Raw genomic sequence first — 19,628 nt, forward strand, 5'->3', positions numbered from 1 at the left:
GAGACTAGAAACCATGGAAAGAGGAAAAATCCGGCTACCTGAGCCCAGGCACACACAGCATCTAAAAGAGGAAGACACGTACCTGCCGACAGATGCCATTTCCTCTACATTTTATAACCCCGCGTGCAGTTTTTACCATTATTGCCACAATAAACCATACGATAAAATGGATTGCCTTGCTGACTCGAGTACCAGCTGGTTAGTAGAAAAGTGGCTCCCCCCCTTGAATGATTCAGTCTCCTTGACAAATATACTGCATTGTACTAGATGAGTCATCAGAGGACTATTCTGCATTTTATAGGCCAGTTGCGTAGTTCCTCATGTTTCAGCATTCCCACAGTGAATTAAACCAAAAACTGACCAAACACTTCCACCTTTACTCTTCCACCTTCTCCGTTGGTGTTGTTTTAAAAACCAACAGCAGCATCCTGCTATTACCATTTATATCCTGCCCTCACTACTGAACAACCACCCTTGCATTGCCCTGAACCAACTGAATGTCTCAGCACTGCTTCCAGTGTTAGGAGGTTAAAAGCTGCAACACAAACATTTTACTCAGGACCGCTAAGGATGCTAGGGGCTGGTGCTACTCCGATTTGGTGCAATGTACATCTGGGGGAGTGGACCACACCTGCACAAAACAGTGACCAACCCAGTCAAACACATGCCACGGAGCCATGCGAGGCAGCCCACTGCACCGCTGAGAAGTTAGCAAGAGCCTTGCATTGTGGCTTATGGACGGAATCTGTTAAAAATAGCTTCCCCTGATAAAAGAGCAACTGTCCTTAAAATGCACTGAAATATTTATCACAGTGTCATTGTAATAAATACTTAATTCCATTATATATTTTTATTTTCTTCCTCCCATTCGTGATTTGGTGTTGGTCATTATGGAACTACCTATTGGTCTCATCTGGCTGATCACTTGGGGCTTACAGGGGTCAGCAAACTTTTTCAGCAGGGGGCCGGTCCACCTTCCCCCAGACCTTGTGGGGGGCCGGACTATATTCTGAAAATAAAAATAAAAATGAACGAATTCCTATGCCCCACAAGTAACCCAGAGATGCATTTTAAATAAAAGCACACATTCTACTCATGTAAAAACACCAGGCAGGCCCCACAAATCACCCAGAGATGCATTTTAAATAAAAGCACACATTCTACTCATGTAAAAACACGCTGATTCCTGGACTATCCCTGGGCTGGATTTAGAAGGCGATTGGGCCAGATCCGGCCCCTGGGCCTTAGTTTGCCTACCCATGTCATAAGCCATGTCCTTCATAGGGAAGCATCAATTGCCAAGGTCCAACAAACATTGGGGGGAGGGGCATAGGGGTCATTTGTATTGGAGAACTGGCATGGGGAGAAGGGGGCGTTTAACCCCTTCTGCACTCACCAATTCTTTTAAAACCCCTTTGCTCCCAGAGGTTGAGCATATTTCTGGTTTTGGAGCTCAACTGATTTAAACATGGCGGGGGGGGGGGAGAGGTAGAGGGGGGAAGTTGTGGGAATATTAGTTCTACCGCACAAGTGCTCTCCTGCATTTGCACACTTGCATTTCCAAGTGCAAGGGCTACCAAGGCTGGGGCCAGCAAACCACAACTGAAGCTCCCCTATAAGCAAGTCAAAACTGGATGTTAGCACAAACTTCCTACAAAAGAGAAGGGTGCGGAGGAACAGGACAAGCCTCTGCCTAAGAGAAGGGGAGGCTACATAACAATCAGAGAGCAGGAGCAGGTGGAACCCCCCCCCCCCAATTCCACATGTTGGGACCAGCCACTGGAATTGCCTGGAGGGACAGTTAAGAGGTATGTAGAGATGAAAAAAAAAACACCATAATGTGCCAAAAAAATAGTGCCACTGTATTCTGCTCTGGTCAGACCTCACCTGGAGTACTGTGTCCAGTTCTGGGCACCACAGTTCAAGAAGGACACTGACAAACTGGAACATGTCCAGAGGAAGGCAACCAAAATGGTCAAAGGCCTGGAAACGATGCCTTATGAGGAACGGCTAAGGGAGCTGGGCATGTTTAGCCTGGAGAAGAGGAGGTTAAGGGGTGATATGATAGCCATGTTCAAATATATAAAAGGATGTCACATAGAGGAGGGAGAAAGGTTGTTTTCTGCTGCTCCAGAGAAACGGACACGGAGCAATGGATCCAAACTACAAGAAAGAAGATTCCACCTAAACATTAGGAAGAACTTCCTGACAGTAAGAGCTGTTCGACAGTGGAATTTGCTGCCAAGGAGTGTGGTGGAGTCTCCTTCTTTGGAGGTCTTTAAGCAGAGGCTTGACAACCATATGTCAGGAGTGCTCTGATGGTGTTTCCTGCTTGGCAGGGGGTTGGACTTGATGGCCCTTGTGGTCTCTTCCAACTCTATGAGTCTATGAAGAGTGTGGAACTAGAATTCTCTAGATTTTGACAGCCGAGAGAAGCCTGAAACAAGGCAGATAGTTCTGCAGGCTTATGTAAATCTAGTTATGCATCACAACCACCCAGTTTTGATCAATCGTGTATTAACTGTGCAGCTTACAGATGACAGAGCTCAGTAGCAGAAGTGGTTTGCGAAGAGGACGGCAGGCGTTGATGAAAGGGATAAGTGAGTCAGATCAAAAGGAGCACAGAGTGCTCTTTTTAAAATTAAAAAGCAGCATTTATCTAAATATTCAGAGTATGTTAAAGGCTTTAGTCACAACTAAGTTATCAAATAATATAGGAGAAGGCTGGAAGAGATCCAGGCTTGCTGTTTCCAATAGGCGAAGGACTCTATTGAAGAAACATTCACAAAAATGCTACTATTTTTAAATATAGCTGGCTTTGAAGCTCTAATTGCTTTTAATTCACTTGGATTTTTCAAGGAGAGAAAGGGGGAAATTATGAAGTACCTTTGAAACCGTTTCAAGAGCACAGTGTGACACAAACAGCAAGGTATTTTAAAGATTTCATTTTCATTCAAGATAGCAGAAATGGAAAGGTATCTGATGTTTATTTAAAAGCGTACTTCCTTCCCTAAGAGAGATTAAAAACACCATAACAGGCCTGTTTATCATCCTAAGGCAGGCAGGCAGGGGGTGTACTTGAAAACAAACCAAAGACAAGCTTTTCACACTCTGGCTGCTTCCAGACAGATCTGTTTACTGAACATTCATCCTGATTTGTCTGCATATCGGCTCTTTCTTGGGCATTCGCTCCAATTTTCTTTGAAGGGAGGTCACACAATGTTACACCAAAGAATTCTCACCCCACACTTCCCAGTGCATTTTCCTGTCACTTTCCTAACTGCAAGAAGTCAAGTTGTTTGAAGGTTGGGGGCAGGGGGGGGAGAGAAACAGGTTTGTTGTGCAAAAGCACCAAATCCACTTTAATTTTACAACCTGAATTTGCCAGTATGTTATTAAACTCCCCCCCCCCAAAAAAAACACCCCCAGTGACAATATGAAAGCTGCCTCTGTTTCAAAAGAGGAAAAAGAAAAGGAAAATCTTCCACAGATCCATGATGGGCAGAAGAATCCAATGGGTATTCCAGAATGGAATACGTAGAGTCTTCAGGCATATATTATATGATTTAATTGACATAAGAAGAATCCAATGGGTATTCCAGAATGGAATACGTAGAGTCTTCAGGCATATATTATATGATTTAATTGACATAAAGCAGTGGTGTCCAAACGTTTTTTCAAAGAGGGCCGGATTTGATGAAGTGAAGGGCTGTGAGGGCCAACCAAAGGGCCAACCAAAGTTGTTGACCAAAGGGTTGGAGTTGTTGAGCTTCTTTTAGGATTGAAGTTGGTGAGGTTTTTTTAGGGTTTTACCCCAGGAAATAAACTGCCAAAGGGGATGGATTAAACTGACCGGCGGGCCAGATTAGCCCCCGAAACGGACTCTGGACATGCCTGGTGCAAGGGATGTGAACCAACAACAGCTTAAGCCATCATTGCTGGCAAAACTTCCCATGATTTCTCAACAGACACCTCAAACCAAAAAGCCAAGCCATCCCTGTTGTCCTGCATGTAATATCGACACAGCGTTGTTTGGATCATATCTTGACTTAAGGAGAGATCAGCACAAACTGTTTTTCCCCCCTTCACAATGCACAGGAAGTATCTAATTAACCATATCTTCCCATCTGAATGGGAAAACTATGGCTACCAGCTTTGGGATCTTAAACTACCGTCTTTTTTGCTCTATAAGACTCACTTTTTCCCTCCTAAAAAGTAAGGGGAAATGTGTGTGCGTCTTATGGAGCGAATGCAGGCTGCGCAGCTATCCCAGAAGCCAGAACAGCAAGAGGGATTGCTGCTTTCACTGCGCAGCGATCCCTCTTGCTGTTCTGGCTTCTGAGATTCAGAATTCTTTTCCCTTGTTTTCCTCCTCCAAAAACTAGGTGCGTCTTGTGGTCTGGTGCGTCTTATAGAGTGAAAAATACGACAACTTTAAATGGATGAAAAGAGGGAGAGAGAAAGGCATGATAGACTCATAAAATTGAAGAGTTGGGAGGTACCTGAGAGTCATCTAGGCTTCCTCAACCTCGGCCCTCCAGATGTTTTGCGACTACAATAATAATAATTTATTATTTATACCCCGCCCATCCGGTTGAGTTTCCCCAGCCACTCTGGGTGGCTTCCAATCAAGTGTTAAAAACAATATCGCAATACAACAATACAATTCCCATATTCCCTGACCACTGGTCCTGCTAGCTAGGGATCATGGGAGTTGTAGGCCAAAAAAACACCTGGAGAGCAGAGGCTGAGGAAGCCTGATCTAGTCCAACCGCCTGCAATGCAATAATCTCAACACACAGCCCCCTATCCAACTTGAAACCAGACCCAACCCTGCTTAAGCTTTGCAAATGTGCTAGCAGTTCTAGGAGGAGACAGGTATGTGTGTTGACTCTTTTTCTTGTACCTTTCTGAGTCTTCTTCCTCCCTTAAATTCGGGTGGTGGTTGCTATATTAGTACCTCTCATACATCTCTACATGTCTGTCTCCTTATCTGCTCCTCTTGGCTGTGTTGCTTGAATGAGGAAGCGAGTCTCTTGTCTTTCTGACATCATGTATGGAGGCAGAGTTTCTATGTGCATTTATAGGCGTCCTGTGACTGTGTTGCATCCGCTGCAAAAGGAGAAGTAGCGAAGGGGAGCTTGCATTTGCATTTGAACTCTCTAACATGAATTCATAGATTTCCCTTGAAGCTTGTCTCTCTAATCTGCAAAATAGGCAGGAGCTTTCTAGAGTTTCTCCTGTACATACACAGGTAATTTTGACCTGTAACTTGGATTGTTCGTTTTGGGTGAGTGGTTGAGAACCATTTGCTCTGCGTGCATACCGTTTATTCATACTTTCTGGTCATAGCACACCTATCTGTTACAATCTTTGGATGTCCAATAATGTTAGAATTGTTTGGGGCACTCCTGGACCCACCTGAAACCTGTTTGGCTGCTTCTCATGTGTAAACCTTAGTCTTCATTCTCCCCATTTTTTGCTATCTAAGCTGGCTGCAAAATTATGTAACAGGCACACAACAGGCAACGCTTCAGGTTACAGACTCCGCTAACCCAGAATTATTACCTCGGGTTAAGAACTTTGCTTCAGGATGAGAACAGAAATCGTGCTCCGGCGGTGCGGCAGCAGTGGGAGGCCCCATTAGCTAAAGTGGTGCTTCACGTTAAGAACAGTTTCAGGTTAAGAACAGACTTCTGGAACGAATTAAGTACTTAACCCGAGGTACCACTGTATAAGGAAATCAGCCCTGAGTGCTCACTGGAAGGACAGATCGTGAAACCGAGGCTCCAAGACTTTGGCCACCTCATGAGAAGAGAAGACTCCCCGGAAAAGAGACCGTGATGTTGGGAAAGATGGAGGGCACAAGGAGAAGGGGACGACAGAGGACCAGATGGTTGGACCGTGTTCTCGAAGCTACCAGCATGAGTTTGACCAAACTGCGGGAGGCAGTGGAAGACAGGAGTGCCTGGCATGCTCTGGTCCATGGGGTCACAAAGAGTCGGACACGACTAAACAACTAAACAACAACAACCACAGTATATCCAATTCCCTCTCTTCCTAGTTTTTCTAAGTAAAGAAATTTATCTCTTGAAACAAATCAGGTATATAAATAGGCAGAAACTTTAGCATTTCCTGGGCACCATGAATCAATTTGGATGAATGTCCCCTTTGAATGTAAAAAGCTAAGTATCCCGGATTTAAGCCATCTCTAAGAGTGGGTTCACTTTTAATAGCCTTTTTGAAAATGCATATCATAGGTAAGGTTTCAGGAAAGTGGAACAGTCAGGTATATGAAAGAGAAACCTAAAAATAATAGTCTAATAATACTTCAGATGATAAATGCCATAGATTAGGGAACAATACTTAGAGGTCATCTTTTTACCTAGAAACTGAAGTAGAAAGTCTCAGTCACTGTGGTTATGTAGGAAGCTGAGCTGTCAGAGAAAACCTAGTGACCCCATTACAAAACCTACGTATAAAAATATAAGGCGGCTTTTTGTGAAGCCAGATTCCATAAAGTGTTATCTCCAGTACCAGTTTTGAGCACCAGTCCTATCAGCTAATCAATGTAGGTAACATATGTGTGTGTGTGTGTGTATTAACACTGGCAAATTCGCAGTACCCAGTCAGCACCCTTTGCTCCCTTCAGTAGGTTCACAGGTGGAAGTACCGTATTTTTCGCCCTATAGGACGCACTTTTTCCCCTCCAAAAATGAAGGGGAAATGCATGTGCGTCCTATGGGGCGAATGCAGGGTTTCGCTGAAGCCTGGAGAGTGAGGGGGGGTCGGTGCGCACCGACCCCTCTCGCTCTCCAGGCTTCAGGAAGCTTGCCTGGCACCCAGAAGCTTGGGGCGCACTGAGCTCAGCACACCCCAAGCTTCTGGCTTCGCGCAGCTCTCCCACGGCTTGCGGATAGCAGCCTGTTCTGGGGGCTGGGGTCGGGGGAAGCTCGGGCTTCCCCCGCCCCAGCCCCGCACCTGGGGGGGGGAATAAATTTTTTCCCCTTTATTTCCCCCCAAAAAACTAGGTGCGTCCTATGGGCCGGTGCGTCCTATGGGGCGAAAAATACAGTACATCTCTCAGGAGCTGAATTTAAGGTGTGGGTTCTACAACACCCAACTTTTACCAGGTTAAAAAGAAAGAAACACAATTTTATCGACTGATTTACCAAGGTTGTTGAAAAGCAATTTTGATTCTGTACTCCTAGAATTGTTCTGAGAAGGGCTTTCAAAAACTTAACATCTTAAAGTTAGGAGTGAACTATATGTTGGCCTAACCCAAAAGATACTCCACTTTCCCTCATCTAATAACCAAGGCAGAGATAACACATTTTATAAAAAATAAAGGTGGAAACATTAAACTTCAGCCTTTATGGTAAAACAGATCAGGTATAACGTGATGGGTTTTAACAATTAAAGCAGTTTCCACCAATAAAATGCAAGATCTAGCCAATGGCAGCTAAAAAAATCCTCACACAAGCAGCAAGGTAATGAAAAGAATAAATTGTGAAGTCCATGTGTGCAACTGAATGCTTCAATGTACAGCGCTAATGTACAGAATAATAAATAAATGATACAATTTAAACTAGAAGCTACATGTTCAGAATCCCAAGACTTCAAAATAAGATTTGCAACATCCAGCGCTGCTCCCATAAACCCATCCCAAATCCAAATTTAAGAAACTGACATTGGGGATTAAAGAGACCACAGCATAAATAAAATCAGTGATTTATTGAATTTGGATCCTATGATATATAGTCGCACTTCTGTTTACGTAATGCGCGCGGCAAACCCTGAAGTATTTTACCAGGTTTCATCGCGCACACATGCGCAGAAGCGGTCTTCAGATTGCGGAAACCTCGGGATTCGACCGGACCTGTGGAACGGATCCCGTCCGCAACCGGAGGTACCACTGTACAATGATGCCCTAATCTTAAGACCACATATTTGGAAGTTCCATTGAAATCAATATTGTGATCGTAGCTAGGATCACAAGAGCTGAGTATTGAGGGATTTCTTTAAATGGTATGTTAGGGGAGTAGTACCTCTGGTGTGGGGGGCGCGGGTGGCGCTGTGGGTTAAACCACAGAGCCTAGGGCTTGCCGATCAGAAGGTCGGCGGTTCAAATCCCCGCGATGGGGTGAGCTCCCGTTGCTCGGTCCCTGCTCCTGCCAACCTAGCAGTTCGAAAGCACGTCAAAGTGCAACTAGATAAATAGGTACCACTCCAGCAGGAAGGTAAACAGCGTTTCCGTGCGCTGCTCTGGTTCGCCAGAAGCGGCTTAGTCATGTTGGCCACATAACCCGGAAGCTGTACGCCGGCTGCTTCCTCGGCCAATAAAGCGAGATGAGCACCGCAACCCCAGAGTCGGTCACGACTGGACCTAATGGTCAGGGGTCCCTTTACCTTTACCTCTGGTGTGGGGTACGCTGCACTCCTTCTGGGGTAGTCTGTGTACCTTCGGCCCCCACCCTGCACTCAGATCTCACCTGTGCTCCTCAAAGTTGTCAGCATGCAACAGCGGCCACACCCCAAGAACTGCTTTGACTGGCCAACTAAAGCAGGTGAGGGTAGCCAATGGGTCTCAAACTGTTGGTGAGTTAGGGACTTCCTGTGTATGTGAAGACAGCCTCTGACAGACTGAGAGGACACTTCCTATTCTTTGCTCTGGGAACTGCCTTCTAGAATCCCGGGAGAGGGGAAACAGACGACATGTAATTAGCAAAGTTTTGGGTTAGTCGAACAAACATAATTCTTCCCCCAAAACATGTACTATACCTAGGAAGAACCATTTGTGTGTTCACAAAGAGCTTCACATGCGCTTCGTGTACATGTGTGAATTTGTAGGTCAGAACGTCACTGTTGGAGCCACCTCAAGGTCATGTGGCCCCCAACCCCTGGTCCCAATCGACACACCTGAGATGTGGACATCTGCAGGGGGAAGCCTAGGCCCATGGCTTCCCATGTGAACTAGAAGCACAGCAGCTCAGGGTTTTAGCTCATGACCCTGGATTGGGCCAAAAGCCCCTTACTATGTGTGATTCCCCCTCCCCCAAGATGCATGTAAGGGTTTCCCTCAGCAATCTATTCAGCAACCCAGTAATGTTGCTCACTATCATCATAGCCATACAGCAGATAGGGTGGTGGTGCAAGAAGGTAAAGGTAAAAGACCCCTGACAGTTAAGTCCAGTCGCGGACAACTCTGGGGTTGAGGCGCTCATCTCGCTTTACAGGCCGAGGGAGCCAGCGTTTGTTCGCTTCCGCAGACAGTTTTTCTAGGTCATGTGGCCAGCATGACTAAGCCGCTTCTGGTGAAACCAGAGCAGTGCACGGAAACACCATTTACCTTCCCGCTGGAGCAGTACCTATTCATCTACAGGGAGCTCACCCTGTTGCGGGGATTCGAACCGCTTACCTTCCGATCAGCAAGCCCAAGGCTCAGTGGTTTACTTACACCACAGGGCCACCCGCGTCCCAGTGGTGCGAGAAGGTAAGGCTAAAAAGGGAGAAGCTTGCCTATGACCATGCAGAGAGTTCATGTGGGAGGCAAGACCTGAACTAGGGCATTCCTAGCAATCTGCACAAACAAACCTAATGCCCAGCTTTTGCCTCCGTTGTTCCTGCTTGTTCCTACAGCTGCTGGCATGTGGATTCCACCCCCCTCGCCTTCCACTAATGATTAACACTTTTCAGGTAAATATACAAAAGCTCTCCTATACATTTTTTTCTGCATCTACTGGCAGTGACACTGTATCAGGCACAAACATGCCCCTGGAATTAGTTTTGCCTGAACTATTTTACTTGAGCACATAGCCTGTCAGCTAACTCTTGGGGGTACCATCTGACGTCTACTAAACACAATCCATCTGAAAAGCCATTTCCCCAGGGGAAAGCACTGGCGGGGCAGAAAGGATCCATTGTGTCTTCTTCTGTGTGGCTTAGGAGAAAAGGGTGGGGTGGGGAGGGGGGGAGAGACTGCGAAAATGTGGGAGTTTTAGGAACCGTGATTCTGTTGTGAATTCTGCCACTCATTTCATTCCTGTTTCACTGCCTAGGTTGTACTTTTGTATGATGCCCGTTCTAGCGCATTGGAAGTCACCATAAATAAATAACACCACCAATAAAAATAAAATAAATGAAAGATTAAGGTTCCTTTCCTTTGCAGCACTGCGCTTACTCTTAGGAGGAGAAGGTGGCAGATTTCAAGTTACTGCAGCATTTGCAGCTCAGTGTATCCTGCCACCTTTATGTACCCTATAGACCAGGCATAGGCAAACTCTGGCCCTCCAGATGTTCGGGACTACAATTCCCATCATCCCTAGCTAACAGGACCAGTGGTCAGGGATGATGGGAATTGTAGTCCCAAACATCTGGAAGGCCAGAGTTTGCCTATGCCTGCTGTAGAACTATAGTTCATGCCAATGTCAAACTTTAGACAAGAGGACAATTTTTAAGAATAACCAGGTGTATAAGAATAACCAGGTGAATAATCAAGCAGGACTAAGAAGAGTTATCTATAAACCAAGACAACTTGTAGACTACTCTCACTTCCAAGATTAACATCCTTTGGCTTCTTTGTTCATGCCCTGAAGCACCATGCGAGGAATTTAGTAGTCACTCAGAAATTCATTACACGCCCCAGCACTGTTTAAATTTGACTATATACTGTACAGAGGGATGCTACAAAACATCATGTCTAGACATGCTGCTGGCAAGCTTTTCTGTAACAGTAAAAGAAAAGAAAAGGATTCATTATTAAAGCTGTTCTCTTTGCACCTTTTCCAAAATGCTGGTTTTGTTTTGGCTGTTTTATACGATACAAGGCAAAGATCCCACAAATCTATCCAAAGCATCCATTTTTATTTTTATTTCAAAACGAAAAAACAACTGGGGGTGAAATTCAATGTTGTGTAAGCACCCTTCTACTTATGATTGGGCTTCCCCTTTGCAGATGCATTAGACAGGGTCCCCCACACCTCCAGAGTAGACTGAGGAGGGCATGGGAGCTGCAGTACAAAAGAGAAGGAGGGAGAGTTTCATTGCCCAAGCAGAAGCCTGTTCTACTCATTCACATCGTACAACTTCCTACACATGCCCCCTTGTACAGTGGTCCCTGAATACTTTTGCCTACCTGAAACACCTGTAGGAGGAAAGAACAGGGCTTGCTAGTCCCTCCCCCCCAATATGCCATTATCTCCTCCAAGCATAAAAACAACTGCTTTGGGGACTTTTCTGCAAGTGACTAAGAGCATCTTCACTCACCAGGAAAACCATGCATTTTTCAACAAGATTATGAACTGCATGGGGCTGCAGCCAGTCAGCGTGCATTTGAAACATCAAACAATTGGGGGGGGGGGTTAAAAATGTGCACTGTCATTAACACTAGAAGAAAAGCCCTAAAAATCAGGTACTCAAGCATTTTAACTGCAGTTTTTGCTTAGTTGTGACTGTTTATTCCCCATAGATGATGGATGTTATGTTTGGAGTTGTCGAGTTTTGCATTATTGCTTTAACATTTTAATCACTTATGGCATGCCAAGCAAGACAGATAAAGATAAGTATCGTTCAAAGTGATCAGGAAAATCCCCTCTATCCCAGCAAATTTTCTGCAAACTGCAGGGAACTCAGAAGGCGGGATCAGATACTCACTTCTACTGCTAAATTCTAATTTGCTTCCTGCCAGGCTCCAGGGAAGTAGTAAGTTCAAGGGTGTTTTTGATCAAATCCCTCCTCCAAGTTCTCTGAGCATGGCAGATGACTCTTGGGAAGAGATCTATGACAACCATAAATAACAGCTGGCTACTAGGGCAAACCAAAATCTGTGGATCCCCTTTTGCCCTCTCACCAGTCTCTTATGCTCCAGGGTAAAGGTAAAGGGACCCCTGACCTAGATCCAGTTGCGGATGACTCTGGGGTTGCACACTGATCTCGCCTTATAGGCCAGTGGCGTAGCGTGGGGGGTGCCAGGGGGGCCGGCCGCACCGGGCGCAACATCTGGGGGGGGGCGCTCGCTGCCTCCGGAGTCGCCGAAGAGCCTCGGGCGCAGGCTGTAGCAGAGCCCCATGTCTCGTGGAACCGACGAGCTGTGCGCGCGCCCGGGCTGAAGGCGTCCGGCAGGCAGCGGCTCTCAGCCCCGCGCGTCAGGGCCGCGGAGGACGTGCCAGGCAGCCCCTCCTCACAGCCCCGCCTCCGCTGCTGCTGCTGCAGCTGCTGGGCCATGTTGCATTTTCCTCGCCTCTCTGCCCCCCTCCTCCTCCGGGCAAGCGGCGTGGTTTGGGCGGCAGCGCCAGCAGCAACTCGACTCAGATCGGCAGGTTAGGGGTTGGGGGGGCGCAAATTACTTGCCTTGCCCCGGGTTAGGGGGCGCAAATTACTTGCCTTGCCCCGGGTGCTGACAACTCACGCTACGCCGCTGTTATAGGCTGAGGGAGCCGATGTTTGTCCGCAGACAGCTTCTGGGTCATGTGGCCAGCATGTGGCGAACCAGAGCAGCACATGGAAACACCATTTACCTTCCCACCGGAGCGGTACCTATTTTTCTACTTGCACTTTGATGTGCTTTCGAACTGCTAGGTGGGCAGGAGCAGGGACCGAACAACGGGAGCTCACCCCATCGCAGGGATCTGAACCGCTGACCTTCTGATCAGCAAGTCCTAGGCTCAGTGGTTTAGACCACAGCGCCACCCGTGTCCCTTATGCTCTGGGTTACATTGCCACAATCATTTGAGGTCCAAATCTCAACTAACCTCCAAAGAAAGAAAGAGTCTATAAAGCAAAAGCAACAAATAATTCTTGTGGTATCTTAAAGACCAAAAAATGTAGTAAAGAGACGTACTGTACAAAATTTTACTCACAGTTACACTATCAGGATGGTCTTGCCTTTCCCCCCTTGTTGCACTCCAATTTGAGGGGGGAGTAAGAGAATCATATCATAGGATCATAGAGTTGGAAAAGATCCAAGGATCATCTAATCCACCCCCTCCCCTGCAATGCAGGAATCTCAGCTAAAGCATCCATGACAGATGGCCATCCAACATCTGCTTCAAAACTTCCAAGGAAGGAGAGTCCACCATATCCCGAGGGAGACCATTCTACTGTCAAACAGCTCTTTCTGTCAGAAACTTTTTCTGTTCGTTTAGTCGGATTCTCCTTTCTTGTAACTTGAAGCCATTGGTTCAAGTCCTACTCTCCAGAGCAGGAGAATACAAGCATGCTCCATCTTCCATGTGATAGCCCCTGAGATATTTGAAGGTGGCTATCACATCTCCTCTTTTCCAGGCTAAACATACCCAGCTCCTTCAGCTGTTCTTCATAAGGCTTGGTTTCCAGACCCTTGATCATCTTGGTTGCCCTTCTCTGCGCACGTTCCAGCTTGTCAACATCCTTCTTAAATTGTGGTGCCCAGAATTGGACACAGTATTCCAGGTGTGCTCTGACCAAGGCAGAATAGAGCAATACTATTACTTCCCTTGATCTGAACACTATTATTTCAGTTGATGCAGCCTAGAATAGCATTAGCTTTTTTTTGCTGCTGCATCACACTGTTGACTCATGTTAAGCTTGTGGTCCACCAAGACCCCTAGATCCTTTTTACATGTACTGCTAGTAAGCCAGGTGTCCCCCATCTTATATTTGTGCATCTGGGTCTTCCTGCCCAAGTGCAGAACCTTATGTTTGTCCCTATCAAAATTCATGTTGTTAGCTTGGGTCTAGTTCTCCAACCTGTTAAGGTCATTTTGAATTTTGAATCTGTCTTCTGACAGTAATACCCTAGTGCTCATTGGCACACAGTTAGGCAGTTCTGATCGGCAAATTCACGGACTTTTGCGTCCAAGAGCCTTTTCCCTTTGATCTTGTAAATAACCCATGTTGCCATTTTTCTGTCTCTTGATAACAGAGGCTCTTGCTGCTATAACCAAAGCTGTGCAAATTGTGTCATGCGGTGGTTCAGTGGAATGCTTTTGCCTATGCTAGAAGAGTTTACTTTTAAAAATTGTTCTGCTCTATTTGACTTCAAATACTTTGCCACTTTAGACACATCTGCTTTGGGGAACTGCAAACCATGTCATAAACAGTGAATATCAAGTTCTTGTCAGATACTATTCACAGCAGCACCTGTAACAGGCAAGCGAGGTACATTTTGGAGATGGTAGCACAAGTTGGAGTATCCAAACCTAATTCTAATAATAGACAGGAGACAGGTAAATCTCCTCCCAAAGTGTGACAAGCCTGTATTTGACTTACCAAGTTTGGATTACATATGCCATTTGCAGAGGATCCAACCTGGATATTTAGCGAGGGGTGAAAATGGACTAATTTTACAGAGATGGAAAGAGCAAGAGCACGCAACAACAGCGGCAAGAATTCTACCAGCACAAGCTTGGAAGACAGAAGAAACCCCAACGAAAAAACAGTGGCAAGAGAAACTCATGGAATATGCAGAATTAGCAAATTAACAGATAAATTACATGAAAGGGACAACAAAGACTTTAAAAGAGAATGGGAACCATTTACAATATATATGAAGAGACAACATGAAGAGTTGGACTCACTGGCAGGGTTTGAGTAAACATTCACAAATGTATATAATAAAAAATTAGATGTAAATGTATTAGGAATTAATTGGGGAAGTAATACGCAGGATGAATAAATTGAATGTAAAACAAAGTGGAAGTATGAGGGAAGTCCAGGGGAGGGGGGCAGGAAAAAATGGAAAATTGTTAGAGATATATTTCATAAAGGATGTATATATCGAAAAACCAATAAAAACTATTTTTAAAAAATGCATGCCTAGACATTTCGTTGTTGAGCCCATAACCTAGGTTTAAGGTGCCATTTAGCTGCTAGCTTTCATATCTCAGTTTCTAACACTGGCATCACCACCACCATTCAGTAACAGAATGCTTAGGCTGAAGACAAATGTCATGGAAATCCATATTCTGGGAACATATCGTAGCATTACAGCTTGATTTCTCACTCACCACCATCTAGCTCAAAGACACATTTAATACTGAAGCTCACCTTTAACATTTTAACTGTACAGATGATAAGAATCAGTACTTCTCAAAGATTTATCTAGGTATCACAGAAGTCAAGGGGCTTCAACATGGTGTCCTTCAGATGTTGCAGACCCCCAACCCTGATCCTCCCTCATCATTCTGTCTGGGGCAGATGGGAACTGGAGTCCACAACATCCGATGGGTGCCATGTTGGCTATTCCTAATGTAAGTGATGAAAAATCACCACCATTATACACCCAGAAGAATAAAATTAGGGAAATTATAACCCCACTCAACTCAAAGTAAACCACTCCTATTGATAATCCAGAAAGGATAATCTGCACTGATAACAGACTCAGTCAACACCAGATCTGACGTAATACCCATGAAAGTACAGTGGTGCCTCGCAAGACGAAATTAATTTGTTCCGCGATTTTTTTCGTCTTGCGATTTTTTTCGTCTTGCGAAGCACGGTGTCGGGAAAGTTTTGGAAAAGCTTCAAAAATCACCAAAGTCTTTAAAAACCTCAAAAAAGGCTACCACACCGCGTTCTATGAGTTGTTCCTCGAAGTCAAGTCGCAACTGTATTAATGGTGTTAAGAAAAAGGAAACAAACTTGCAAGACGTTTCTGTCTTGCGAAGCAAGCCGATAGCGAAAATCGTCTTGCGAAGCAGCTCAAAAAACAAAAAACCCTTTCGTCTAACGAGTTTTTTGTCTTGCGAGGCATTCGTCTTGCGAGGTACCACTGTATGTTGTATGCAAGTATTATTCTTATAGAACTAGTGATATGAGGTACTTGTGGTGGATGGGTGATTTCTATGACCAGCTGTTGCCAACAGGAACTAACCACCACTGACGATAAGCCACACAGGCATTCCCAGTCCAGACAAAAGTGGTTACATACATGGTGTTTAAATCCAGGACAGTAGGTCTGGGCAATGTATCGATACATCGTCCAAGATCAGTATGAGGGCCAAACTGCAATGGTTGCTTCACCTGGCAGTATACCATGGGTGAAACAGAAGCTGCTCCTGTCACCATAAGGTCATATGGAAAAGTCATTGTAAGTGTTGAATTCCACACATGGGAAATAATTCTGCTATGGTTGTGTTCTTCACAACGCTATAACCCAACACCATAAATCCTTCTGGTATTCCCTCCACCCAAACATTTTAATTTTCCACGTAGTTTTGCCATATATTTCTTCTATGTAGATTCACTCTCCCCTCTTTGACTCTTGATTCATGCTATTTTGAATTGGTTTGGTTAGCAAGGCACTTGAGTCTACTCTACATTCCCCAACCTCTTAAAGAAGATTAACCATTTAAACTGCTTTAAATTGATGAGTTTTGCCCCCACTGCTCCAGGCAGTACTATAAGTACTCTGATTCTGCTCTGTTTGTTGGGAGACAATGCAAAGGAGAGAAGCAGAGATTACTTCTTTTTGTTGTTTTGGGGTAACATCCAATTATGTCTACCCACACATGCCATAGAACCTTCAGTTCCTTTTCACACACACCCTCCAGAGCGGATTCAGGGGGTGAAAGAGTAGTTAAAAGGGGGTGGAGAGGAAGGACTCAGAACCTGCTGGATTCCACCATTGGGGCTTATCTGTGTCCAGTGTTGCTTGGGTGTTGGCAATGGCCAGGTTGATTTCTAAGTGGTATTTGCATAGTTTTAGAGATATCTCAGCTCTTGACAGTAGTAACTATGCTAACACTAGAGAACAGAATTCTAAAATAATTGGTAAGGAAAGAACCAGCAACTGAACCAGGTTTGAAGTGTTCCAGTTACAGATAGGTAGCCGTGTTGGTCTGCCATAGTCAAAATAAAAAAAAATCCTTCCAGTAGCACCTTTAAGACCAACTAAGTTAGTTCTTGGTATGAGCTTTCGTGTGCAAGCACACTTCTTCAGATACACTGCAGATACACTTCAGATCCCAGTGTATCTGAAGAAGTGTGCTTGCACACGAAAGCTCATACCAAGAACTAACTTAGTTGGTCTTAAAGGTGCTACTGGAAGGATTTTATGTTTGAAGAGTGTGTGAATATTCGTTTTTTAACCAAACTGTATTTATGGATGGCTTTCACTGATTTTATTCTTAATAATAATACGTTTTAAATATATACCCCCATCCATCTGGCTGGGTTGCCCCCGACACTCTGGGCAGCTTCCAACACATATAAACACACAATAAAACATCAAACATTAATAATAACAATCTGATCCAAGACAAAACGTCACAACAACTTTGAAATAAACAACTTAAATCAAATAAAGCAATATTCAACAATCCATTAGAATCTAATAGTAAACAGTAAAATTAAACATCAGCAAATAATAATTACCGTATTTTTTGCTCTATAAGACTCACTTTTTCCCTCCTAAAAAGTAAGGGGAAATGTGTGTGCGTCTTATGGAGCGAATGCAGGCTGCGCAGCTATCACAGAAGCCAGAACAGCAAGAGGGATTGCTGCTTTCACTGTGCAGCGATTCCTCTTGCTGTTCTGGCTTCTGAGATTCAGAATATTTTTTTTCTTGTTTTCCTCCTCCAAAAACTAGGTGCGTCTTGTGGTCTGGTGCGTCTTATAGAGCGAAAAATACGGTACATAGTTTACACTTATCAATTACAATAAAGGATTACTAATCTGTAATCTATAAAAATAATGGCAAGTCTCAAGGCATAAAATACCACAAAACATACAAACCATGTAAAAGGATCAAAATGAGAAACAAGGACACACAACTTACAAAATTACTTTTAAAAATGATATGCTTCATATCATATTCTTATGTGATGCATACCACCATGATATATCTTTATGAAAGTGCTGATTATAAACACAGAAACAAATACACACACAGAGAGAGACAATATTGGCAAGAACAGAATGCAGATCTGAATTCTACATACTCTGCTTACTATCAGCCCTAGAAAAAGCGTGTAAAGTTTGCCTACAAATGCAACTGCTCTTATTTATTTTAGAGGGATAAAACCGAAGCACTTCCTATGTACAGTGGTGCCTCGCAAGACGAAATTAATCCGTTCCGCGAGTCTCTTCGTCTTGCGGTTTTTTCGTCTTGCGAAGCACGGCTATTAGTGGCTTAGCGGCTATTAACGGCTTAGCAGCTATTAACGGCTTAGTGGCTTTAAGAAAAAGGAAACAAACTCGCAAGAACTTGCAAGACGTTTCGTCTTGCGAAGCAAGCCCATAGGGAAATTCGTCTTGCGGAACGACTCAAAAAACGCAAAACCCTTTCGTCTAGCGAGTTTTTCGTCTAGCGAGTTTTTCGTCTTGTGGGGCACCACTGTAGCTCTTTGCACATGGGCCAGCAGCAGGTTAAGAACTTTTCCAATCACATTTAGTGGTGCCTTTGGATTCTTGGGTTATCACAACAGCCTGCAACCCCTGCTGGTCAAGTGCTCTCACTAAGGCATCTTAGACCACAGGTCAAATTCTTAGGATGTAACTACTTAGTGTAACGTTACCACAGGCTTCCCTATCTCCTCTGATAAACTATAGGCCAGTATAACCTTACGCTTCAGTGTAACATTATATAAACTACACTCCCATTCCAGGCCAGTATTGCTTGTATTCCTCACACACCGTTAAAATGAAAGATTTCACCGTGCATTTTTTTTCAATTAAAAAAACCTGCTCTGTTGGAGAAGCATCAGATGATGTAGGAAAGCAAGCTGCTAACTGCGTGGAAGGGAAAAACACATGCAGAATTCCTAGGCACAATCACTGCATAGGACTGAACAGTTTCAGATTTTCGAGCAGTAAAGGACATTTCATGAAAGCCCTTTTTTCCACAAAGTGAATAAAAGACAGAACACACTCATAACCAAGCCTAAGAACAACTCCCTTTACATGGTGCCATTGTGAGCGCACATGCACAGAGTTCAGTATTCACCTTTTGTGTGTGTGTGGTTCTAAAACATGGGTGCAATAAGTCATTTTTCTGCTTTCAAAACTACTTTCAAAGTGAGGAAGAATAATCCCTCTAGAACAGCAAGTGTGCTGACTTTTGGAACACATGAGCGCATCATCAAGATGAAAAACTACATAGATACAAGTTAAGAACTTGCAAAAACATGAATTGGCTTGACTAATGGCTCTGGAGAAGCTGCTGGATAGAACAGGTGTTTAGGAATCAATTTTAATACACACATCTGCTAGAGATGCTTGAAGCCTTGTCCCCCAGGACATACTGGGAGAAACTACAATTAGCTCCTTTATCCACTGCAGGCACTGGGGAAGGGATGTGGTTCGCTTGACACAATGCACTTAAGATGAGAGCTCGCTTATCAATCGTACCCTCTGATCTGGAAGCCCTTTTCAGTAACAAGGTTGTCAGGTAACTAAGAACACACCAGTTGCACGGAGCTCTTCAGATGTTGCAGACTACAAACCCCATAACCACTGGCCATACTGGCTGTCACTAATTCTAGTTCACAATAACTGAAGGGCACCTTGTTGGCTACCCTTGGACTAGGTCAACAGCGGCCTGGGGTGCTTGAAACCATAGGCAAATATTTTCATATCCCAGAGGGGAAATTGCCACCTGTTCATGTCTGCAGGCCAAGATGCTGGTTAGAGGCACAACAGACAGATCTGCA

General features: G+C 44.5%; 1 protein-coding gene across 3 annotated transcripts in view; it reads right to left on the reverse strand.

Annotated features, from left to right (window-relative positions):
- Positions 1-19,628, reverse strand: part of SPRED2 (sprouty related EVH1 domain containing 2) — an 81,808-nt gene that overhangs the window by 41,327 nt on the left and 20,853 nt on the right. Inside the window, exon 1 of one of the 3 annotated variants that reach the window (XM_080999245.1) lies at positions 83-200. The exons of 1 other annotated variant lie outside the window; for it this stretch is intronic. In XM_080999245.1, the coding sequence (XP_080855371.1) occupies positions 83-99 (17 nt within the window). In that variant the 5' untranslated portion in view covers positions 100-200. Of the gene's footprint in view, positions 1-82; positions 201-19,628 lie in introns of those variants that run through there. One more of the 3 variants, XM_080999246.1, reaches the window with a different exon arrangement.

The sequence above is a fragment of the Podarcis pityusensis genome (assembly GCF_964106645.2).
Source record: "Podarcis pityusensis genome assembly, chromosome: 3".
In the NCBI taxonomy this organism is placed as follows: domain Eukaryota; kingdom Metazoa; phylum Chordata; class Lepidosauria; order Squamata; family Lacertidae; genus Podarcis; species Podarcis pityusensis.